The sequence below is a fragment of the Panthera tigris genome, chromosome D4 (assembly GCF_018350195.1).
Source record: "Panthera tigris isolate Pti1 chromosome D4, P.tigris_Pti1_mat1.1, whole genome shotgun sequence".
In the NCBI taxonomy this organism is placed as follows: Eukaryota; Metazoa; Chordata; class Mammalia; order Carnivora; family Felidae; genus Panthera; species Panthera tigris.
The window spans coordinates 30,389,385-30,415,174 of NC_056672.1; the positions used below are offsets into that span (position 1 = coordinate 30,389,385).

Below are 25,790 nucleotides of genomic sequence, written 5' to 3' on the forward strand. Positions count from 1 at the left end.
CCTTTTTGGAGGCCTCGGCTTTGAAAAGGACTCCCAGCATATATTGATGCAGACGATCAGTGAGTCATGTAATCGCGTTCTGTTTAAGTTACTGAACTTAAGGGTGCCCTGAATATTCTCGTTTTAAACTGTAGAATTCACATCATTCAGTCACAGCTGCTTATCTTAATACACATTTCTGTGTTGATGATGGTGGTGGACAGATATTCCCACTAGATATTATACACTGATTTTCCGTTTGAAACTGTGTAGCTTTATGTGTGTTTCCATTGACACTTCGGTTACTTGTGTTCTTTGAATGAATACTTTCATCAGAGGGTCATTTATAATACAGGATGCCTTACCACCTCCAGTCTCTTCCAGGCCTTACTAAGAAGTTTGGAGCCACTCCACTAGCTGTTATACACAGGCAGCATGGAGGGGAGAGCCTTCTCTTGGAAGTCTCTGTGAGGTATTTCTTCACATCCATCAGCTAACTGGGTTGGCTCTTTTCCTATTCACTTTTGTTCTTTTTTGTTCTGGGCCGTTGTAAATAAAGCTTTTCCTAAAACAAATGTGCTGTCAGGATGTGAAATGTGCAGCTGACATGTTAGGTAAAAATAGCAGCTGTTTTTCCTGCATCCACACCAGATTCATCCTCCCTGGCTCCAGAGAGAGGTCTCCTGGAATATCTGAAGCAACTGGGTTAGCTGAGTCATCCAGCTTGGTCTCCACGAAGCACATGTCTTTGGTCTCTTGTTAATGTTACGGCATTGAAGATTTTAGCCAGAAATTGTTCTGAGAGCAACAAAAGCCAAATCTTAGGGTCACTGGTTTACTTTGTTCTGGGCACCCTAAGAGACAAAGCAATAGAGTAAAATGCCTTGTGTTTGCAAAGTTCAGACCACCGGCAGCCTGTGAAATGAGCTGATCCCTTTCAAGAAAGCACACTCAGTATTGTCCCAGGCACCGCTGCCCTTCCTCTGGCACGGCCTCCCCCTACTCCTGCAGGGCCTCCCCCTACTTCTGCAGGGTCTCCCCCTACTTCTGCAGGGCCTCCCCTGACTCCTGCACGGCCACCCCCACTCCAGCACAGCCTCCCCCTGCTCCACGACCATCCCCACTCCTGCACAGCTGCCCTTGTTCTGGCACAGCCTCCCCCTACTCCTGTGCAGCCTCCCCCTACTCCGTCACGGCCTCCCCCACTCCAGCACACAGAGCCCGCTGTTTTCTGAAGCAGGCGGTAGGCTATTACTTCGCCTCTTACTGGTTTTTTGTGTCTGTCTTTTTACCAGAGTGTCTGCTCCTGAATTGTTCTTTCCTTCACCTTTTTAGTTTCAACAGTACATCCAGCTAAGGCCTCTGCTTTATTTTAATGCAGCTTTGAAGGGAACATAAATGTTAAACACAGAACCTGTAATGAACAGATGGCCTAAAGGGGTTGATAAGTTCAGGGAGACTTGATTCCATTTTCTGGACAAGTTGTAGTAGGAATGTTTAGCATTATAGCGTTTGGAGATTCTCATCCAAGATCATTGGCATATTTTGTATAGATTTATGTTTTACTCAAAAGTGAGTTTTTTTTTTTTATCCATTATTAGGAATTGAAGCCAAATCAAATTTGGAACAAAGTTTATTTAATATAGTTTTCTTTTAACAAGAAACAGAACTTATTTGACCTCATATATAATAAAATGTAATTTCTCAAAGTATTTTGGCCAAAAATAGTTCTTAAAAAGCAGCTTGAATTCTTTCTGCAGCAATCATCAGATAACCATATTCTGTTGTTTTACTATTTTCCTAGATTTTGAGTCAGAATTGTTTATTGTAAATCATGCAGTTTTTAACATATGGTATTTGTACAGTCAGCACCCACATTGAAAGGAGTTTTTCCATCAAGTTCTATTCTAAGGAGGTGATATTTCCTTATTTATCAAAGTAGCATTTGTGAACAAATAAAAGGCAGAAATTAAAATTTTTTAATCTCAGCAAAATACATTTAGGTATAAAAGATATATGTTGATTGCTGGTAGGCATGTCAAATCTTACATCTTAACCTGCCAAACTGCTAAAAACTCGGGTGTCACTTGAGTTAATAGTAATTTGAGAGATGTTTGGATTAAGACGGTGAGTATGAGAACATGTGGCTGGGAAATGTGCAGAACCCCTGTGCTGGAACCAGAGCAGCGGGGTCACCACCTTTGCCTTGCCCTGTAGCCCAGTGCCGACAGCACATCAGGGAGGGCCACTGTCTGCTGTGATGCCATATTGGCTCCCTGGCGGCATAGCGCTTCGACGCTGAGCGAGTGAGTGTCCATGGAGACGGGTGTGTGCGTGCGTGCGTGTGTGTGTGTGTGTGTGTGTGTGTGTGTGATATGCTGTAACTGTGTTTCAGATGGTAAAGGATGACTATGAAGATGATGCCCACGTTTTCCGGAAAGCAGCCAATGACATCACATCCCAGCTGGAGATTAATTTCGGTAACCTCCCTCGTCCTGGGCGTGGAGCCAGAGGTGGCACACGGGGAGGCCGGGGAAGGATCAGAAGGGTGGAGAACTACGGACCCAGAGCAGAAGTGGTGGTGAGTGTGTGTACTCTGTGACCTGGACGGTTTTCTGAAGGAGGTGAGAGGATGAGGGGGCCCCAGGCTATGCCACTGGGAGGCCTGTCAGGGTCTGCTGTACATTCCTGTATCTAGTGTGGGTCTGGCATCCAGGTGTTCAGAACAGTGAGGTCAGCAGCATGGACATAGTTGGATACAGACCATTCAGTGGCCATGGCCTCCATGGTCACCGGGCACATCCACTGCTGTAAATGCACTCTCAGAACCAGAGAAAACTCACTCATCTGCATCAGACAAGTCCCCAGGCTTGGGATCCTATCAGATCACCTGACAGTTCCTAACTGTGATCCAATCATATGCCCTGTGCCCTTATGGTACTTTCAGGGTAGACAGAACCCTTCCAAGGCTTCAGGGCCTCCATGTGACCTCCCCAAGCTCACCTTGTCACCTCAAACCATTCTTCCCTGCTCCTCAGCCAACACTGCTCTACCTCTAGTTCTTCACACAAGCATGTTCCTGACCCCACGGAGCATCTGCACCTGGTGGTCCTTCTGCCCATTTGCCTGCTCACCTAGAATAGATCCTCTCACCTTGCTTCCTCAGAGAAGTCTTCTTTGGTCACATTTCCTTCCAGACCAGGTCAGAGTCCTTGAGCAAAGAATTTTTTCTTTGAAGCATTGTCTTCATTTGTAACTGTATTCTCACTGGTGTGATTGTTGATCAGTGTCTGTTGTCTGTACAGTGGATGGACACAAACCATGTCTGCTTTTGCTCATTATTGGTTTCCCCAGTGCCCAGCACAATTTAAGTGTATAGTAGGCACTTTGTAAATGTTTTATAGACAAATATGTGCATACTGTTCTCTTCTAGCTCAGACCTGCCCTCAGGCCCCCACCTCTTCACCATCAGGTTACCCTGTTTGAGGATCCATATTCCCTTTGCTCATTCACTGAGGCTTATCTCTGGAAGAACCTTTTCTTCTAGAAAACCTTACCTAATGGTGATGTGCATTCCACCTCCAAATAGCAGTGGGTGCCCCTCCTGTAGGCCATTCATAGGCCATCTGTTGCTGAAGTTACCAGGCTGTGACTTCCTCGGGGCATCTCCCCTGACCCCAGGGAACCCCAGGTCAGGCAGGAACTGCTTCTAATCAACCTTGTATCTCCATATAGTAAATATTCTAAATCATGTTTATTGGATGGTGGAGGTGCCAGATACAAAAAGGGTCACTCGGTAAGGGTTTGTGGGAGGAAGGGAGGGAGGCAGGAACTGGTGGCCATTTTGCAGAGGGGACAAGAGCGAGTCTGAGAAGGGACCCTTCCGCACCCCCCCTCTCTGTGTCTCTTCCCACTGGGAGCCTGCCTCTCCCTACAGTGTTTGGGCCACACCCACTGTCAGCACCCACCTGGTTGAGAGCAGGCATGTGTTTCTCAGAGGGCTCTGCCCAAGTGGCAATGGGTAAAGTGAATGTTGGTTTAAAAACTTTTCTTTTCTTCTTTAGACACAAGACGTTGCTCCCAACCCAGATGACCCTGAGGACTTTCCTGCTCTGGCCTGAGAGAGCCCTATTTCCCTAGCAAGCTACAACAGCATTGGCATACCTATGAAGAGACTTTTCTTGGTGTGGGGAAGAGTCAGACTCTAAGAACAATAGATGTTGCTTTTTCCCGTTTAGTGTGAATTCATTGCACTTTTTTGGCCTAGGGGCTGTGGGGTAGGGATTTCTCTAGACACAAGGCAGCAGTTCCAGTTGGGGGGGCGGGGGGTTTAGTCTGGCACTTTCCCAAGAAGGTGGAGAATGGTGATTATTTTTTTATTTAAATAATTCCAAATGAAGTTCAGAAATAATGTTTAAAATGTGTACATAGAGATTGTATTGAATCCTCCACAAAAACCTGGAGAGTAAAGATGTAAAATAGAATCTACAGAGACTACTTCATAAGGTGTATAGATTGGGAAGGCTGTGTGCTTTAGCATTAGAGCAAATACATGTAACACCGACCATTAATTGAAAGCAGTCACAGCCTAGTTTCCAGAGACTGACGAAGTAAAATACACCTGTACTTACTGTTTACTTGTGTTACAGTCTCCTGGAAGTTTTTGAGTTTTGGTTTTCATTTAACCGATAATTTTAAATAGCTGGTGGGCAGCCATTGGCTACCACTCTGTGACAGAGAATTAGGAAAAGTATTGTTTTTGGGTTTTTTTAAATGGTGATTTAAACTACCTCGTGGTTTCTGTGTGTATGTACACACGCATACACGCACGCTTAGTATAAATGTGCATATTTAGTGTTTGGGTGGTTTTCAGGATGAGTATTAAGCGTATGATTTTTAAAATCGTTATTTAACCCATTGATCAAGAGAAAGGGGGTCCAGGCAAAATAGTGTTATACCTTACCATCATATCCTTTTCTCCCCTAGAAACTAATATCTGAAATCAGTGCCCATGTACAGATGCCCTCTGTCCTTGCCTGGCAAGACTTGTAAATAGTATTTATTGAACACCGTGTGCAGTTTTTCTCACCCAGCCCATACACCAGTTCGAGTTCCTATTTCTTGCCTTTGGTGAACGTTTGGGATTGGGGGCTACCTCAGAGTTTCAGTAACTCACCGAGTCCTGCCATGCCCAGCAGAGTGAGTCCTGCCAGAGCCTGAATTTGGCCGAGCATCCGGGGCAGGGACTGGGGCGGAGGCAGCTGTAAGCTGCGGGCAGCTGGGGGTGATGCTCTCTCCAATTGACTGCAGAAACTGAAAATAACCTTTGCCTGTTGTCACAGTTAATATGCTTCTGTTGGAATCTGAACTTGGTCCCAGGATCTGTGCTTTCCCCCGCTTTGCTATACTGTTTAAGATGGCTCTGAACTTGAACCCAAGTGTAAATAAAGGTTGGTATTCCCTCCTAACTGTGTACAGAAAGCTGAATCCTTTTGGTCACTCCCAGGTCAAGAGAAAAGAATGTGGAAAAAAGCCCAGTAGAAGGAATCGGCTGACCTCCCTGCCATATGACAGTTAAGGACATTTGCTGTGGGTGACTGTCCACCCTTGGTCTCTTATTACTAAATTAATATCTGAATACTAAGATATATTAACTGATTGTTTTATTTCCTCTCCCTGGAAAGGACACAGTGAGTGGGAGTGACCTGATGTAAGTCAAGTCTCAGAGAGTGAATGTCACATTTAGCCATAATGATCAACTGGTACAGCATGAGGGTGTGTCTTTCCTCAGCAGGCTTGATGCTGTGACATGAAGTTACTCTGCCCACCTTGGCTCTGAAGATAGGCAAAACAAAGATCCCTTTCAAGAAAATTCCCTGATGTTGTAAATAGTGGCTGAAAAGCCCATAGCACTGGAATTAATACTGTATTTGCAAATACCGCATCCTTCTTAGATGTACTGAAGATTCCTGTGCCATGGAACAGTCTTGGGTCCTGTAGTTGGAAACCGTTCTGGGGGATAGGGTACAGTTTCTGAGCCTGTAGAAGGCTTTACTCACCAGGACTATGTCTTGCCAATTGGTGGGGTAGATAGATAATTGGGTTTGGTCCTGTGGTTGTCCACAGTGCCCCAGAGAAGACCAAGCAGAAGCAAAGAGCAGGGGAAATCCCTAACATGCCATAAGGAAAATCAAAGCAGGCAGGAGGCTTATGTTTGGATTTATACACAAGGCAAGGCCTTCCTGATCCAAGTTCCTCTTTTGAGGTGGGTGTAGTCCTGTTTCTAACAAGTAACAGTGAACAAATTGATCCCACAAAAGAAAACTAGTGTGTCAGTCCCCAAGACTCTTGGAAAGCAGACGTCAAACATGTTTGAATGCCAAGGTCAATGTGCTGGCCCCACTCTGGGGGGACAGCAGCTGAAGATGGCAGGGCGGGGTGGGGGAGGAGTCCCAGGGCCTGGAGGTTGGGGGAGCCTCACAGAGAGGTGTCGCCCCTGAAGGAAGCAGGGGTTGGCACCAGTCTTGAATGGATGAAAACCTAAGCTGCTTATCTGACAAGGTCTGGGAAGAGGCAGACTCCCTACAGAGGCTACCGCCAGGGAAGCGCCTCAGGAAGGTTAAAATCATGCATTGGATGTTTTTAACATCTGGCCAGGCTACTTGAGAAGCTGTACATCTTTAGCCTAATGTTGCTGATAAGCATTTGATGTCTTCATTCCCATGCAAGGCAAGGCCGTCAGAGCCCAAGAGGCCGCAAGGGGGACCTGCACTTCTAGTGCTGGTCACTAGTTCAGGGCTTTTCCTCTCGGTTGGCTAGGTCCTCCGGGCCACCCCAGTGCAGGCACTGTTTTTCTTTTGAGACAGTACCATGTGGTGCTGGTTAAGTCCTATGGAGCTACTGGACCTGGGTCTCAAGCTGGGAAAGGTCAGCCCTCTTCTGAGCCATTCAGGAGCCACGCTGCTGACAGCAGGTGGGGCTTTCCTCCCCTCCGCATGGCATCATGCAGCCAGATGAGCATAGTTTCACTGTGAGAGAAGACCTGCCCATTTCCTTTCACTGCTGCTGTGTCTCAGCCTCCACAAGGGTCACGGTTCGTGCAAACAGCCACTCGGGATCTGCCCTCCTCTCCAGATCCTCCGACACTGGCCTGAGGTCAGTGCCCTCGACATGCCCCACACGTCTGAGGCTTTGCCTAGCTTTGTCCCAAAGGGGTCTGTATTTATGTGGTGAAGAAAATGAGGAAGGGAAAAAGGTATTTTAAAAACGTCTTTATTGTAGGGGCACCCAACTGACTCGGTAAAGCATGCGAATCTTGATCTCGGGGTTGTGAATTTGATGACCATGTTCAGTGTAGGATTACTTAAAAAAAAAGTCTTAGAAAAAATATATATCGTAAAACAATATGGATACAAATGCAAATTTCCTTGTAACACCACCTAAGAAACTGATTTTCCCAGAAGCCTGTCCAGTGCCCATGCCAACCACAGCCTCCCCCTCCCCTGAAAGGAACCACTGTCCTTAGTCCCAAGGGTCATCCCTAACATTAAGGCTTTGCCCTTCATTTGGATGTCTTCTACATCTGCAGGCTCGCCCTCCCACCCTTGGTGCAGAAACTAGCGGCATGAGGAGACGAGCAGTGGTGGAGTGGCTGCTGTGTGCGGTCTTGCAACTGTCTCATGCTTTCCAGTCAGGGAACGGGAAGGACAGTCTTCTTGGTCCTCTTAGTCCCTAGCTAGCACCTGATGAGGAGATAAGGCAGAAACAAGATCCAGCCCTCTAGCCCAGTGTTCCTTCCACACTCCCAAAATTACTTCAATTACTAGTCCCCAGGGTAAAGCTGCTAGGAGAGGGGCAAAGGCCAGAGGACACAGGTTCCTCTGCAGGGGATGAAGGAAGCCACAATGAGTACCTGCTGTGTGCTCAGGGGCAAGTAACATGGTGACCACACACAGCAGTGGCATAAGTGAGTCCCTCTTGAACACATTCTCCTGAAAACACGATGGGATTACAAGTGTTCTTAGAGGGGCACCTAGGTGGCTCAGTCGGTTAAGCCTCGGACTTCGGCTTAGGGCATGATCTCACAGTTTGTGGGTTCGAGCCCCGCGTCAGACTCCGTGCTGACCGCTCTGAGCCTGAAGCCTGCTTCGGATTCTCTTTCTCTCTCTGCCCCTCCCCCGCTCACTCTCTCAAAATAAACATTAAAAAAAAGTGTTCTCAGCTTTATTATTAGATCTCCTGCACAGGTGGAGATGGCATGACTTGAGAGGCCACGAGATTAGGTTCAAGGTCACCAGTGAGGCACTGGTGGAAATGAACAGAAGTTTGGCTCTCCCGGGGGCTTCATGGAGCCTACAGGGTCCAACGGCTGCTTATGCCTCTCCTAGGCCCAAGCTGCTCCCTGCCTGTCTCCCAAATGCTCTGGAAACCCTTTTCCTCAGCCACAACGCTGCTTGTGACTCAAGGTGATGGAATTTCCCCAACCAAGCCACAATGCCTTCTAAGCATTTTGCAGAAATGTGGCCTGATTTCAGAGCACAGAGTCATCTGTAAGTGGGAATGCCTGTCAGGTGAGAATGGAGTGGTGTCAAGGCGCACATCAGTCTCCAGGGCTCAATGAGGGTATAGAGAGAACTTTCCTTGAGAACAGCCACCCCACCAGGGGCACTGAGAACACCTCCACCTCATGGGTGCACTGCTCAACCCAGGGGAGCTCACCCACATGGATACACCCGCACGGCCATGTTAGTGGCCCTGGCCTGCATTTCACCTGTCTAGATACTGGGAGCATCCGAGCAACAGGGAGGAAAACTACTCAAGTATCAAAGTAAGTCCTACATTCTCAGCCATGCAAAATGACCACCACCTGCGTGTTTGGCGGTGAGGGAAAGTGAGGGGAGAGCAAGCACGGTGGCTGGAAGAGTTTTCAGTAAGAGGGAAAAAGCAAGGTGGGTAGAAAGGAAGCAAGAGAAATGTGGAGGCTGCATAGCCTAACACGAGAAGTGGGGATCCCTACCCTGACTGCATCCCAACCCAGGAACCTGTGACCAGAGCAGAAAGACAGCCCTCAGGGATTTTAACCAAGGATCTGTAGATGCCCAGAGCAGGGCCTTGGAATGACTGGTGAACGGGCTCTGAAGCGGGACACCTGAGGGGGCGCCCTTCGCACTGCATCTGTATGAGCAGCGCCCCTGGAGTTGAATGCTGCACAGCCGGGGAGGCCACAGAGGGCCTGCCCATGAACTCTTCAAGAATTTTGCATTAACTTTTCTGGGGACACAGACCAGCTTCCACCAAGTCAGTCACAGGGGCCCCTAATGTAAGAAAGCAAGGAACGCTACTTACTGGGGATCTGCCACCAGAGAGGAGCCATCCCAGTCACTCCTCCAGGCCACCTACTGGTAGGCCCAGCTCTAGCCTCAGGCTGAACCCTCAATACCCAGTGGATAGAAGACACACTTGCTGAGGCTGAGGCACACGCTCGAGGAAACAGGCTTAAATTGCACCTGGAGAGACTTTCTGTTGGTGAGCATTGTGCTGTCCAGGAGAGATCTTCTTGGGAGGCCTAGTCTTTGTGGATCCCAAGCCAGATTAAAAGCCGGTCTAGAAAGGTTACAGCTCGAGACGGCCAACTATCACTGCAAAAGGGAGAAGATAGAACAAGTTGTATTTATGACACCAGAACCTGTCTTAGGGAGTCACTGGGTGTGACAAGGACTAGTTTAATATGGCAGCTAGAGAAAAGACTCCACGGTGCACACTGTAAACTCCTTAGTTAACTGCAAGGCAAATCTGGGGTTGGCCACAACAGAATCACCCTGAACATGAGTGCTCCAGGGTGCTGGAATCAGGCCCCTGCTCTGTCCACTCCTGTTTAAGAACCTGTCAGCCACTGGCCTGCCTACAGAGCTCCCATGTGTCATGTAGCTCTGTCACAACAGAACCCTCACTCTCAAGGATGGAGACCTCTCCGTGGCTCCACATGGCAGGAGATATGCTAGGCTCAGGCAGGAAGGCAGTTCGCTCACTGTCTCAGAGCCCCCGGCCCCAGTCTCACAAATACTCATGAACCCCATTCCTGAGGGCCAAGCCCCCTCTGCTGCCCCCTTCATGAGTGAAACCTTTCCTCCAGCCCCTTCTTTTGCCCTCTGGGGTTTGCACCAGAGCAGAACAGGGCAGGGGGACAATATTCACTTCAGCAAGGTCCTAAGAGCAACTGTTTCTGTTTCCATGACATTGCCCAATGAAGCTGTATTTGAAGCTGATCAGCAGTTCCCAAGGGGGGGGGGGCAGCACTGCCTCCTGAAGGGGGCTGACAATGTGCGGGGGTGTCTGTGGACTATCCAATGGCTGAGAATATGACTGGTATTTAGTGGGTGGGGATGCCAGACTGGCTACATTGTCTGGAGAGTCCCACGCAAGGAAGAACTGTCCCGCCTGAAAAGTCATCTTGTTTTACATGAAGAAACACACCCATGATGAGAAACACACCCATTGTCTTTCTCCAAGTAAAACAATGCACAAACCATACCACCTCCTCTACTCTTTCTTTTCCCACCCAAAGCCTCTCCCTGTTTAGAAACGTGACATTTGGTAGTATAAGAATTCGAGGGACCAAGGCCAGTCCCTGGGGGTGGCCAGCCCATGTGGCCTCTGGTCATGCTGGGTGAGAAGCCTCCTTACCTGGGAATTTCAGTGTGGATGGAGCACCTGTCATCCAGAAACATGTCAAAGCCATGCAGACTTGCTAGCAAAGAGACGAGACACAGTTAGAGGCAAGGCCAGGCAGTGTGGGAGGATCTCCGTTCCTACACAGGCTGGGCCAGCACCCCCAGTGAAGAAGCCAGAATGTCTGGAGATGCACTTGGATGGGTTTTGCCCAGAGTCCATTTTGTTCTCCCAAAAAACTGAGAAAAATAGACTGTGATAGGTACATATTATGCCAACTACTTAGAAGACAAAAGGCCCCAAATCTAAATAATGGGGCAGCTAAGAGTTAGGACCAGATACGGCAGCGGGTAATGGTGACCCATGACCTAATAGCACTAAGGCCAGTGTCCTACTATTAATTAGCCATCTCAGCCATGCCCCGACAGCTGATGCTAAGGGGACTGTCCACTGTCACAGACCTTTTCAGAGCATTAAGACAGTATTTTTTTTTTATTAAACACAACATATGTATGACTTTTTGCATGTGTCAAGCACTTGTTCTAATGAACAAATATTAACCAAGTTAATAATTAATCCTCATCTGTCTCCCTGGCTAACAAGCAGCAAAGGTTTGCACGCAGCCTAGGTCCAGAATCCATGCTTTGAACAATTATAATAAGCTGCTTTTTGACACAGCATATACCAACAAAAGCTTTAAATTTTTGCACATCCTTGACCCAGGAGACATGCCTTTTGTAAGAATTTCTCCTAAGGAGATAACCAGCACCGACCAGGAAGAATCCACACAGGAGAATGTTTAATCAATCTGTACTAGTGAAAGGCCAGAAACTACCCACGGGGGCAAGCATGAGGAGAGACCATGCCGAAGTCTTGGCGACCTAGAGAAGGTGAGTATTATGTTCATGGAGAATTCTTGCCACCACCCTGCCTTCCCAAGCACAACAAGTGTGCTCAGACGCATGGGAGGAAATGGGAGCAGTGGATGGATGGGACGCCTCCACTGGCCTAGGGCCCAGGCTAAGGCACACTCACCTCCCTTGATCTTTTAATTTCAACGCTACGCATTTAGCAGTCCGATTTTACAGATGAACAAAGTAAGGGGCAGGAGGCAGGAAAAGGATGCCTGAGACCACAGCATGAGCGGCAGAGCTCATTTCAGAGCACACACTGGCTGCTCTTTCCACATTGACTTGCTAACTCCATACACTCCGGGGCCTCATGAAGGGGCCTTTCTACTTAACTCTACCCCCACCCTAGGTCATTTACCTAATTATGTACAGAAAATTACCTTAAATGTAGGAAAAAATTAATTTATTGAAAGCTATGTACCAGCATGTTTTAAATGCTTTGCATGGATTACCTCATTTAATTATCCCACTGTTAAGATAGGAATCCCTTTCCTTCCCATTTTACTTAAGAAACAGAAGCAGAGGGGTTTAGCAAATTGTGTGTGTGGTAGGTGGCACCAAATGGCATTGTCGACAACAGAGAGGGAGCATCTACAGGGCCAGGGTCTCCATGGCTCATCACCCACACTGCACAGCCCTGCAAGACGGAACTTGGGGTTTCATTCCGAGTCTTCCAAGTGTTAAGCCCTTGCCACGCCTGCACCCTTCACAGCACTTACATACTTTGGGCAGCTTCGCAGATGCCAATCAACTGAACTTCACTGCTCGGCAGGAGGGTGCACGACCTGGAGGGGCAGGTAGCCACTGCAGCTTTCAACAACAGGGGACGGAGCTTGCGAATCACACTCTGGGGGTAGCAGTGCCTGCTAGAAGTCTGGATGGGGCATGAGTGTGGGGGTCCCTGTGGTTTGTACTTTGAAAACCTGTATCTGAGCACGAGTGAGCTGAGTTCCTTTGGGAATGGGCCAGCATTCCTAACAGAGCAAGCTCCTACATCCCAGACACATCCTCTGAGTGGTGGTGTGGGCATTAGGTCTTCAGGATCCAGGCCAGCACGAGACGGTCAGAGGGGAGGCAGGCAGACGGCACCGTGATGGCATCCAGAGTTGGACATCAGAATGTAGGTGCCTGGGCAATGGTCCTGCCCCTCGCTTAGCTCTTTACTCCTGACCTTGGCAGGTAATGTAAGGGCCTGATTTATGTGTCTTATCCTCAGTAATTTCCACAAAGTCAAACCTTGGCATAATTTGAGTTGGTGTTGGGTGTGTACAGATTGACTTCATAACAGAAGCCCTCACGCACCATCTTATCTTGGGGAAGGTGTTATGGACTGAACTGTATACCTCCACCCCCAAATTTTTAAGCTGAAGCCCTAATGCCTAATACCTCAGAACGTGACTATATTTGGAGACAGGGCCTTTTAAGAAGTAATTAAAATGAGACCATGAGGATGGACCCTACTCCAATCTGACTGGCGTCATAAGGAAAAGAGGACAGACAGGACACCAGGGATTATAGTGCACAGAGAAAAGTCCAAGGCCAGCGGCATCAGAAGAAATAAACTCTGCCAACACTTTGATCTTGGGTCTCCAGCCTCAGCACTGAGAGGAAATAAATTTCTGTTGTTTCAGCCCCCAGGGTAGTAAACTAATACAGTGGTTATATCCACTTTATATTCTGACCATTGCCTACTACAATTCAGAATGGTAAGTGAATACAGTAAACTGGAAGGCTGTTTGGTTAACACTTTTAATTATATGATTATAATTATACAATTTTCACTATTCAGTATTTCGTATAAAACCAGTTACAATACACAAGATTTTCAAACTCGACAATACGTATCAAACTACATAGATATGCAAAGTTTACACGCCATTATGAAGCTTTATCTTAAAAATACCTTCAGGAAAATAAACATTCATTCAACCAGTTCTCTTGGCTTTATAAAATATGATTAGAAATATACATTTTAATAAAAAAATCAAGACAATGACTGACCAAATACTGATTAATCAGTTACATTTTAAAACTTTTTAGTAATCTGTACATGAGTGCAGGTTAGATAAAAGTCTGCAAATTATTAATATAAAACTGCAGTACTATAATCAGATGAACATACCTGCTGACAGTTATTCTACTGGGCAGTTAAGGAGGTAATTTCTTACACAGTATAGGTGAATTGTCCAGTCTTTTAAATATATCTGTAGTATTTCCACTTAGGAACATGAGGAATACTCAGATTTAGGAGAAATGGAAGAGCAGCAGCTAGCCTTACCAGGACAGTTCTAGCGGGAGAGAGCTATTAAAGAATCAAAATATGCTTTTAAAGTTGTTTTTCATGAGCACTGCTTTCCAAGATGCAATTACTTTAAAAAATGTATGAAGAGGAACAGTTAAGCTACTTTTAGAACAAACATCAAAAGAGCGCATTGCTCATTTGTCATGAATGGTGGTGATTCAAGCAAAGGGAAGCTTCCAGAAGCTCTTGGCACAACACCACCCAGAAGGCCCGACGGTCCGCAGGGCACACAGAACTGGCCATCGGGCTCCAAGGGCAAACATATTCGCCTCACAAGCACTCTTGGGAACTCCTCTAAAAATTGTCTGGGCCCAAGAAAAGAGGTAGGAATGAATGACCCCTGTGAGAGGGCAGGAGGGCAGAGAAGAAAGCAGGTGGGTGACAGGCAAACGGGGCCAGGCCGAGAGCAGAAAGATGCTGGAGACTAGCAGAGCAGCATGCCGCCCAGACGCGGCTATGTGGACAAGGCAGGCTACGTGTTTCAGTGAGGCACTGCTCAGGATTAACCCCTCTTCACAGACAGCTCAGAGAGATTTCTAGTTTTTCTTTAGCATTACAAAAGAGAAGTCTGTCTATACTTCTAGGTACCCAGTTTTGCAGACACCCTTCCTTTGGACTGTCTTGGACTTTGGACATGAGTCCCCAAAAAGCTTCAAGGACACCTAAAAATATGCATTTCTAATTCTAATTTCAAAGAAACGGTCTTGCTGTACTTTCAAAGCTATTTAAGGCTCTTAAGTTTAAAGGAATCTCTCCATCTGACGTGCCCTATTTCATATTCCATAGCAACAGGGTCTTTCTATGACAAGGACTTGAAGTTAGAATCTCAGGAGATTCTGGGTGTGTTGAAGTTTCCATTGGGGGAAAAAAAAAGTCCACTCTTATTCATAGCAGAAAGAACTTTCCATCAGACCCAGAGACTTCCTGGATTCTAGAAATGCCCTCCAGTACATTTAATAATAGTGTGCTATGAAATCCACCGGAAGCACTACCCCAAGTCCTTGCTGTGTTCCAAGGACTGCTCCTTTATCAAATCACAGTTTCCTGGGACTCACTTTAGTGAGCCTGTTAAATAACAAGATTTTTTAGAAAGAGCCACAGTGATAGCAATTCTAGCTGGAAACTTGAGCAGCTGACACAAAAAGGCAATTTGTAAAATAAAAAGTACTGTGGTTAACACTGAAGCCCAGATTTTTACACTCTTGGCCAAGACATCAAATGGCTTATTCACTGGGAGGGAGACGGCACATTTAACTTGTTCTGATGTAATAAACAGCCAAACCAGGAAAAGTTCTGATGGAAGTTTGATTTTCATAACTACCTGGATTATTTATGCAGGAAATGGCCTTCAAAGATGTCAAGGGAAGAAGAATTGCCCTGAGAATTCAATGTTTTATGCAAGGGCATAGTCTGAATATTATTGTCTCCTAGCATGAGACATCTAATGGAATGTTTCTCCTCCCACCCAGAGCTTAGTGAAGAGAGGTCTTCCCATCAGGTAAGTGGGTCTTTGTGTCTATTCACTTCCAGGGATAGAAAACCACTTTTTTTTCTGAGATCTAGTCCCCAGCGTTTAAAAGCTGGCATGACACACCCCCATACTACCTGACAGGGAAGAGCCACCTGTTTGACCAAGATGATGGCACCATCTCCCCTCGAAGCCAGTCAATCTTATAATTTACTCCAAGAGAGTAAATATCGAAATGGAGCCACGGCCTTCCAGTAACTTTTTGCATTAACAGAGTAAAATCTGTTTATTCCAATCACTTCTTACTCCTCATAGTTTTGTTAAAAAGATAGCTTTTTAACAAAAGGAATTGCTTACTCGCCTGATTCATTCATCTTGTAAGGTGAAGGCATTTGCCTTCTGTTGCCTTTCCATATTGTATCTCCTGCTCTCCATTCTAGGATAGGCAAAAATTGGTTAACAATAACTAAAACCATTCACTTCTTATTATGGAGGTAACCAAGGTGACTGCAAAATATTCTTTTATTTTGGGCCCCCGTTTTTTGTTTTAGCAGCAAATAAATTGTTTTTGTGATTGCTTTTTATCACAGACTCTGCTGTGTTTCTGGAGGGTGGAGGGGCGAAGGCACACTGAAAAGAGTTAGTTGTATTCCCCAACCAAAGGCAACAGTGAGTCTCTTATTTACAAACAACTGAAATCCAGATGCTAGTAACTGTCACTGAAATCAAAGGGTGTGTGAATGGCCTTAGGCTGATCACATAAAAAAAGAAACCCACAATGTTACAGAGAAAGACCTGAATAAAGCAGTACTTTTTTTTTTTTAGCCATCGTTATTTGGGATGGCTGTTTCCAAGGGAAAACACCAACAGTGTTTTTTTTAATCATGCGTGGAAGGAAACAGGATTTTAATTTGTATGTATGACTGGGCAACCAAATCGTGGGCAGCCTTGGCATTCTCCAGTCCCTCAATGACATAAAGAGGAATGACTTACAACAATCTTCCGACTCTGAAGGCAGCGTCCCCTCCTGAGTCTTCTAAAGCTACCACTCATGTTCTCTTGCAAATTCGGCTGCCAAAGTACCACTTTGTATCACAACATCCAACAGTCCTCAAACACGGTTTTCACAGATTCTTGTTAATAAAGCACTCTTTGGTGGAAGACAAGCAGCTTGGGTACTTAACAGAGTTACCATTACAACAATATTACAAGTATTAAAGTGAAGATGTTTAAACCAAATAGTATCAAATTACAGAAAGTACCATTTCAGTAATGCCTGTTTTCTCTTTATAAATTTTGACACAGGGTGAACAGAAAATAAATACATAAAAAACCTCCATCAGATCCTCGCTTCTTCTGAAGGCCAGCAGCTAAAATGATTGCCATCACAGGGACACACGTGCACCACACAGACTAGTCAGCTCTCCTGACAACAGAGGGCTTTGATATTTACACCTGAGACTAAATTTACAATAGCTTTTTTTGTCGTTAAACTTGAGATGTTTCTACAAAAGGAGAGCTGGGCCTCCTTCAAGTCACTGCTTGTGCCCAAACTCATGTAGTTATTTTAAACTCCAGTGGACATTGTCTTCATTGAATAAACTTCTTAGGTGGAAAGCGGCTAAGGCTTTTGCAATTTTGTTTTGTTTCCAAATACATTGTGCTAAGTTCTGCTGTAGGTTTCTGTTCCTAGAGTCTTCCTTCAGTTCTGGTCACAGGTTTTTACTTAACGCAAGACTGTTTTAGTCCTTGAAATGGAGGGACTACAGGGGGAGAAAAAAAAGGATTTTACCATGAAGGTTTCCAAGTGTCCCGTATGTAGTTACCAAAGACAAGGAAGGCAACATAATAAAAGTAGTGACATGCTAAGAAGTATACACTTTGTATAATTCTTTAATGACAAGTATTTTGGAAAAGACAGTACAATATCAACCATAAAGTAAAGACAAATGGGAGAGAAAGGCAGAGCAGAAAAAGGTTCAGTTCTGCAAAAAATAAAAAAACAATAAAAACAAAGAAAAAAAGAAGGGCGGGCAGAAGCAGCAGAGCAATGAGAGTACCATAATGCCATTAAGGGCATTTGTTGCAAAGCATTCCTTTTCCTTCTTTCCCTCTGAGGAACCAGGCTGTGGGAAAAGCGGAAAGAACGAAAAGATAAAGAAGTGTTACTTGATTATTTCCAAAGCCAGAATTCGGTCACAGAAAAAGCTCTGGCACCTCAAGCAGTTTCCAGTTCAGCAGCACGGAGGGCACCCGCTCCCAGCCAGCCTCAGACTACGCTGCAGGTGGGGCGCATCTTGACGGATTCTCCTCTTACTTCCCTTCTCTCCTACCCCGGTTTATTATGTAAACTTTCAACTAACCAGCAGCTTTTAGAGAAGAACTTGAGCAAAAGGAAAGAGTCAGAGAAGCCAATTCCAGTCTGGAGGTGCCCCTCACTGGATGATGAGGCCACTTTATCAAAGTAGCTCATCTGAATCGATGACTTAGTTTTTGGAGACCCCAACAGAGTACTGAGTATAAAGGTCCAGGTTAACTGGTACAGCCAAGTGGGAAAATGTCTGGAATTTCAAAGGGAAATTAGTATTTTAGATGAGCAGAGGTAACCAGCATTCTTTTTTAAAAAGATATTTCAGGATATTTAGAGACAACATCCTGGGGCTTCTAGACGAATGGATTTTCAGAGATAATGGCAATAACTGAAAATTAAAGCCCAGAGGTGGTGGAATGGGTACTGAGATCTGAGACTGTAAATGGACAAGCAGCAGTGACAGGTGGGATAATAACAAAAGTCACAATTGAGAAAACTTGAAAAGCCAAGAAGTCCTAAATGTAGCTATTTCCAACTGAAGGGCTCGTGAAGACATGTTTTTCAGAGGCCTGAGCATTTATCTTCCCCCATGTGAATAATCAGGTGCAAAATACCCCCAAAGTCATAAATATTAGGTTGGTTTGACAGATGGAGCAGAAGGTGATGGTTCCAAATGATGCAATTTAGAATTAAACAAAATAAATAATTTGTCCATGACGAGTTTCTCAGAAAATGGATGAAGTTATAATTTAAAAAAAGAAAGAAAAGATTCCTCCAAAGAAATACCATAAGCTTACAGAAACATGTACTGGATGGTAAGTTGTGTGAAGACACAAACCGAATTGAATGTTATCAAATGAGATGGCTGGAGGTCCTCAATCAGATGCAGAGTGATGAAATTTTCAAGACTCTAAGAGAGCTCATCAGAGACTGGAAAACAGTCCAATTCTTTACTGGATTTAATAATTCTTAAAAGAGAAACATGAGAACGCATTTACAGATCTAACAGGAAGTGAGAGAGGGAGAAGATTTACTTCTTCAGACTTGAGAAAAGGGATGAGGAAGGTGCCACAGAGATGCCTCTCAGCCCCAAGGGTCAGTGTACTCCATCCACCACCAGATACTCCAGTGCTCTGGGCCTGAACCGCACAACTCTGTCAGAGCAGAGCTTGACACCCGCTGGGTAGGTTTATGTGTGGCTCACGTTCAAGGGATACAGGAGGGAATGATCATCTACCAAGGAAGAAACCTGGTGGCATTTCTTCCCAGCAACAAAGATTTATGACAACACATATTTTTTCAGCCTCCAAATAATTGCATTTTCAATGTGTTTGTGGAAAAGGCCTCCCAAGTTGTAGAGCCTCTCAGTAAACTGTCAAAAATCAGAAAGCCAAATCAGTGGAAAGTGAGTTTAGGTGAGGTCTCATCCTGGAAGCCTCTAAGAAGAAAATAGAACATGGGAATGAAAGGTCAGGTTCCTACGGCAGAACAGATGATGTGAGAACACCAACCTGCAAAGAGAAGGCCTCACAGGTGGGGGTAACAGGAGACTGGCAACCCTTGTGCCTCCTAGGTATTTATTTTATACTGAGAAGTATACTGTATCATTTCCTTGTATTGCTGTCTAAAGCAAAGTTTTCTATTCAATACTTAATAATTACTCAACAATCTTGTATTATTTTGTCCTCAGATTATGCACAAATGTGTTAATTCCTTAATTACTCTCCAACCAAAAATGACTACTATTCAGTAGGATAAAAGCTTCAGGCTAACTGCTTGGCTCCCTCAGCTTCCACTATTTCCTAGAAGGAGGAAGTGGGACCTGTATGTAATGTATTTGCCTTTCTTTTGTGAGCTGTAGGTGGGTCACAGTTAAGGTAATGTGAACACAGGTCAAAGCTCCGTAAGAGGCCAAGAAGACCCTGCATGAAGGGGGCGTGTGTAAACACACTCGAAACCCAGCTTTCTCTCATTAGTTTATTTCTTCTCCCCTCCCAATCTCTGAAAGTCCCATTTTGAGAATTTAAAAGAAGACTTTTGGTTTTCAGCACTATGCCACATGCCTGGAAACTGCTTTGGGCCATTTCAAAATTCAGTTAAGTGTATTCAGTCTGAACTCTACTTTCAACCCCTCAAAGCATCTGGCCCAGGGACCTCAGGCAGATGCTCACTGCAATCAGGAACCACCTCTGCTGAGAAGCACACGTTTAGATCACTAGACAAGACCTAGATGGAAAAAGTGCCGCGTGGCCACGCCCCTCAGAGGAACATGGTGTGACTGGGCACGCGTAGTCCCGGCTCCTGGACTCTATTCCTCTGTAGCCTGAAGAGCACAATCCAGAAAAGCAGAAAGCAGAATTAAATGTGCAAGACACACTCAAAACTGTAATAGAAGCCTGAGTAAGTATACCTAAAAAGAATATGTTCATTCAAAACATGTCTAACTATCCCCCACAGCAGGCTTTTTATCTGAATTTTTAATAGGGTAATTCACCTGAAAGTGTCGAAGTTAAAATGCTCCCATTTCTCCCTACTTACTGTAAAAAAGTTGGGAGGAAAATCAAATGATAAAATAATAAAAATCCCTGGGGAGCCTGAGTGGCTCAGTCGGTTAAGTGTCTGAATTTGGCTCAGGTCATGATCTCACGGTTCATGAGTTCGAGCCCCGCGCGTTGGACTCTGTGCTGACAGCTCAGAGCCTGAAGCCTGCCTCAGGTTCTGTGTCTCCCTCTGTCTGCCCCTCCCCTGCTTGCACTCTGTCTCTCGCATTTTTTCAAAACTAAATAAACATTAAAAAAATTTTTTTTAAATAATAAAAATCCCTAACTACCCTACCAGCCAGAAGAATTGTTAATATTTCAGCATTTCTGTTATCTTATTTCCATATATGCATAGAAACATATGCATATATACTTAAATATATGTATAATTTATAAGCTTATATACTACATATATGTATGAACATATACATATATTTGTAGAGGTATGCATTTCTATAAAGTATATTGTACATTTATAAAATTAGAGTAATACTTCCTAATTTTTATATGTGTGGCTCTTTTCACTTACTGCTTCATGAGCATTTATCCAAGCCATTAAATTTTCTGTAAAAGCATGATTCTTGATTCATTTGGGATAATTCAACAATCTTTAGCCCATTTCCTCTTCCTCATGGTTATAAATAATGTTCTGATATTATAATGTACCTAAGACCTTTTGTCAGTATTTCTCTATTATTCTTCTCAGTGGAATTAAGAGAGTAAAAAGAACTATGAATATTTGATACCTTTCTATGAAAAACTCAAAATCCCCAAGTCATGAGTTGGTGCTCTCAAATACTTGTACTAAGGCACTATCACATTCTGACGTAAGTAAAAGTCTGTAGTGAAACTGCAGAAAGAATTAGCAAAGAGAGGAAAATGGCAAAACTGAACAATTCCTTAAACACAAACACATACACACACCACAGAGTTCTCTGGTTTGTAGTGAGTCCCTCAGGAAACAGGCTGCTGGGCCCTGCACCCCGGAGACTAACTCGGCTGTCCCACAGCCTCAAAGACAAGAAGGCAAGAAGTTAAAAAGAAACAAGGAAAATAGGGAAGGATGTTTTAAAGTCTGGTTTAGACTATCTTCAGGCCGGTTGTGGTCTATTATAAGACAGGCGCTGGGCCATGAGCACAGGACCACACATGTTAACACCAGGCAATGATACATAAACACAAAAAGGGTACCTGCCTTCTTCTATTCATAAGATGACAGTTAAGTAGGTTATCTGCTCTTCCCTCAAAAGGGAACTGCTTCTGGAATATGTTAGAAATGAAATGTCTGCCTTTAGTTCATGATAAACATCCAAATGCAACAGTAAGTAATGGATTTGGTCATGGAACATGTGTATTTTCTTGTCACAGCCTGTAATAATGAAGGAAGGGAAGGTGCTGGGCTCCTGGTGAAAGCATGAGCCCCCATGGGTGTGGTGTGGACTGTGGCTAAGAGACCAGGCCCTAGGTAAAAAAGGATCCCAAACTCACTGGAGTTCTCATATTCCACCATCACACTTATTTGCAGCTAATTCTCCAACAATTATGCTGTATCTGCTATACAGAAAAATTTCCTTTGAGTCCTGACAGAGAGAGCTTTGGAAATTCAAGAACTTATAAGTACAACACTCTCAACTTCCCCATATTCTGACCCCGAGACACATCTCCAGTGTTCAGAACCACCTCTGAAAAACAAAACAAACCCTACATTAAAAATGGCCCAGATTTTCTTAGATGATGAACAAGTCAAACACATTTGATTAATTGTCCATCTTAGGGACTGTGCTTTCTCCTCTCTTCCTCTTTTCATTTCTATATCCAGAAGATTAAACTGGAAAACCAATGCTTGGAACTTTTCAGAAGAGTAGGATTCTTTTCTCACCTTTTAAAACTGCTTTTTCTTGAAGCAGATCTGGTGGTTCTTTTAGTAATGCCTGCACTGCCAGAAATGTTAGGTTCAGATGTTTTACAGCTCTGAACACTGGACTGAAGAATTACTCTGAAAACAGTTGGAAAAAAATAAGATTATATTCACTGAAACAATTTTCAAATACCTGACAGAGGAAGGCATTGTTGTACTTTAGTGCAAATTATTTTATTGAGAATTCATAGGATTTTCCGTAAACACACTTGCCAATAAAAATCTGAAACACATTTTCACATCAAAGACTTTTGAATGAAGCATCTCATTTCCCCATAAAGGTTATACAAAGATAACCAGAATATACTTTGCTTTTGGAAAACAAATGACCTGGCATTTTAAGCAATTCCCACACCAAAGAAATCAATCAATAAAACAAATCTTTGTGTCCCAAAGTAAAAGTACGTTCTCAGAATTCTACTCTTGAAAACAAGATTTCATTTAAAAACCCCAAATTCTAAAGAATATGAACATAAAAATCTACAATAGTCACTCTTCAGAGATGAAAGTAAGGGCAATAAATGCCAAATCAATACTAATTTTATATAATATTTCAAATTTTAAAAATATGTTCAAGCAAAATTTGAATTTGTCTGGATTATAACCTACTTAATTAAATCATTAAGCACCATTAACATGAATACAAAACTGTTTAAATTCTGTGAAAAACCTGATTTAATTAAACTCTAAAATAATCTCAAGGAACTGATGCCTATGAGTGTAGGTTGCCCAGGAGGCAAATTCATGAGTCAGAAGAACACCCTCAGATAAAAGCCCACATAGAGGACCTTGCTCAAAAGTAGAGGGTGTTTCGTAATTCCTCACTGAATGGCCACAGGGAAAACAGAAAACATCAAAAGATTTTATATGCAATTCTTTCCTTCAAAAGATAATGGCGAAAACAATGAACTGCGTGGGCACACATACATTTATACGTACTCAACTTTTATTTATCTGTAAGAGAAAACACTGCCTTAATAATAAGCTTCCTCTTTTCATGTCCAACTCACAAGAGTAAAAAGAAACCATTACAGCTAACTAGTAGTCCTACCTCCTATGCCTGTGTTACCACCATATAAGTTACTAACCAAGGCCAGGTCCTTACAATGTAGCAAAGATTAGCAAATTTTTAATATTATGCAAACCACAGCATATTCAGCATCAGCATTTAGTAAAATGCTAAACTTCTCATCACTAAAAACACAATGGTGGCATTGTCCCAGAGCAGAAGCCTGGGGGCCAGTGGTTTTCAAGCTGTTTAGGGAAGGGTGGGGGAGGGGTGGGGCTACTCTCAGCGGTTTTGCTGTATCCCCAGAGTATTTCCTAGAGCCTGTGAAAGGGCCTTCCATCTCAGAGGGAAACTGATTCTGGGTAAATGAGCCAATGCTCAACTCAGAATTTCTCATAAAGTTTTATCACTCTAATAAAATAGAAAAGGTACATGCAGACATAGTTGTTTGATCAAAGAAGGCAACCAACCGCAGAGGCATATGAATTCTACCTCTGAAACCAAGGATTTATTTAAAAATCTGATTATATCAAGTGGAGAGGGAAGGGCAGGAGACTATTTAATAGTCTCTGTATCATTAACAGGATCTGAATATAGAATTTTTCATAAAATGAAGCACAACGACAAAACTTCTGCTATTTCTGAAGCCCAAGCCCAATGTGTGGTGCCACTGCCACGGTGGTCCTGAAGCCTTGCACCTGCTCAGCAAGGCTCCTGGTTTTCATCTCCATTTATGCAGAGAAAATGAGACTCCCCTTAGCTTTTTGGAAATACCACATCTACTTTTCAAATAATTTGAGGCCACTTACGGCCAAAAGTATAGATAGTCACCACACTGTGAAATCATTAATATGAGAATAGAAACAAGAGCCAATATATTACTTGCTTAGGAAATTTAAGACAACTACTATGAAGGTTTACCATCTGAAAACAGAAATCACTGCTAAATCCAATTTTAGGCTGACAGGAAACATCTTTTAAAAAGTATCTGTTTCTCGGGGCACCTGGGTGGCTCAGTGGGTTAAAGCATCAACTCTTGATTTCAGCCCGAGTCATGATCTCATGGTTCATGGGTTTGAGCCCCGCATCAGGCTCTGCACTGACAGTGTGAAGCCTGCTTGGGATTCTCTCTCTCCCTTTCTCTCTGCCCCTTCCCCACTTGTGCTTGCTCGCTCTCATTCACTGTCAAAATAAACTTAAAAAAAAAAAAAAAAAAAAGTATCTATTTCTCTGTAAAATTAGTGTAAATAATTTTTGTTGATTTTTTAAAAAAATAAGAGCATAACAGAAATTTGGAAAGCATTAATCGCAGTAGAGAGTCACATCACCAGATATTTGTATTAACAGAGCAGTTACTCGATCTGTAGGTTATGCATCAATCAATTGGAAAACCCCCCAGCAACTATACTTAGGTATTACCTGTGATAAACTACACACAACAACGTAAAGTGGAATAAGCTGACAAACACATGTGATGTTTTCACTCTGCCACAGGGTAAGCGGGAACCAGCTACCTCTCACCTTGCAAACCAGGCCAATCACATGGCTTTGCAGAGCAATGTTCTACAAATTCATACTTATTCTTGCCCATACTGCAGTTCACGTTTTTTGCGACTCCTCTTGAGTCCCAGTATTCCCAATGCAAATAATTGACAAGCCAGGCCTCTTATCTCCCAAACCACAAAATGCTTTGAACATAAATGTCCAACTCCAAGAAAAGAATCCATCAGTCCAACTATGCACTATTGACACTTGGTTGTCTACCACTGACACACAACAAGCTTTCCAAATGATAGGCCTGCGGCCCTGCAACCTTCACAGACTTCTTTCCCATTGTCCCAGAGTTTGGCGCAGCCATCTGAGGCACTGGTACAGTCTGGTCTTCCAGGCATGACAGGTGATGATCTATCAGGCCATGCTACGTCATCAGCCAACAGAGGTGAATGCCACCTCTACAAGTGGCCACCTCAAAAGAAAACTACAAGGATTATATCTGTTCACATCATTGTTACTGCCGAAAGCTTTTGTTTCTGTAAATTCCAAATTAATCAAGCAGGATAAACTGAATATTCAGCTTTGGGTCTACAAATGCATTGGCAGATACCAGTAGTAACAATAAAGACTGTATCTTACGTAGAATATTAAAAAGAAAGGTGCTTGCCTGATAGAAATCATTTACTCACCCTGGGAAAAGTAATACAGTCATGAAGTGCCTAAGTATTATTAGCAATGACTCCACCCATTTAGAACTCCACCTATTTGAAATACCTTTCCCACTCGGAATAGTTTGAGAGGAATAAATCTGTGCAGTGCATGATGATCGAGTCAGAATATGCAAAAATCTAAGCTTACTAAGAGGAATAAAGGAAAAAAAAAACAAACAAAAAGATCATCTATGTCAGAAATACAACTTATCTATGTAATAATAAGCTTGTATTGATAAGATAGTCAAGAAAATGTCATACATAGGAACATGTTAAGCAGCCTTTCCTTACTTTTGAAAAGAATAGAGTCTGCTGGATTTTTAAGTCTTTCCTAAGCCATCTGAAGATACTCCATGAAGCCACAAATTATGAGAGTTGGTTGAAATGGAATTCCACTTTGGAGGAGATCCTAGAAGGAACTTTCATATTCTTTTACAACTCCCAAGTCCAAGTTGGAACAAGAGAATAAATTCTTGAAAT

General features: G+C 43.7%; 2 protein-coding genes across 18 annotated transcripts in view; one reads left to right on the top strand and one right to left on the bottom strand.

The window, feature by feature from the left end:
• HABP4 (hyaluronan binding protein 4) overlaps nucleotides 1-4,216 on the top strand; it is a 40,183-nt gene extending 35,967 nt beyond the window's left edge. For 2 of the 3 annotated variants that reach the window (XM_042965049.1, XM_042965047.1), the window contains 2 exons: nucleotides 2,375-2,560; nucleotides 4,044-4,216. In XM_042965049.1, the coding sequence (XP_042820983.1) occupies nucleotides 2,375-2,560; nucleotides 4,044-4,100 (243 nt within the window). In that variant the 3' untranslated portion in view covers nucleotides 4,101-4,216. The remainder of the gene's footprint in view (nucleotides 1-2,374; nucleotides 2,561-4,043) is intronic. The other variant, XM_042965048.1, reaches the window with a different exon arrangement.
• The window catches only part of CDC14B (cell division cycle 14B), a 114,388-nt gene continuing 91,858 nt past the window's right edge, over nucleotides 3,261-25,790 (bottom strand). For 4 of the 15 annotated variants that reach the window (XM_042965037.1, XM_042965036.1, XM_042965042.1 and 1 more), the window contains 2 exons: nucleotides 22,059-22,175; nucleotides 17,100-17,454 (listed from right to left, as the gene is read on the bottom strand). In XM_042965037.1, the coding sequence (XP_042820971.1) occupies nucleotides 17,151-17,454; nucleotides 22,059-22,175 (421 nt within the window). In that variant the 3' untranslated portion in view covers nucleotides 17,100-17,150. The other 11 variants (XM_042965044.1, XM_042965045.1, XM_015540608.2 and 8 more) reach the window with 8 other exon arrangements.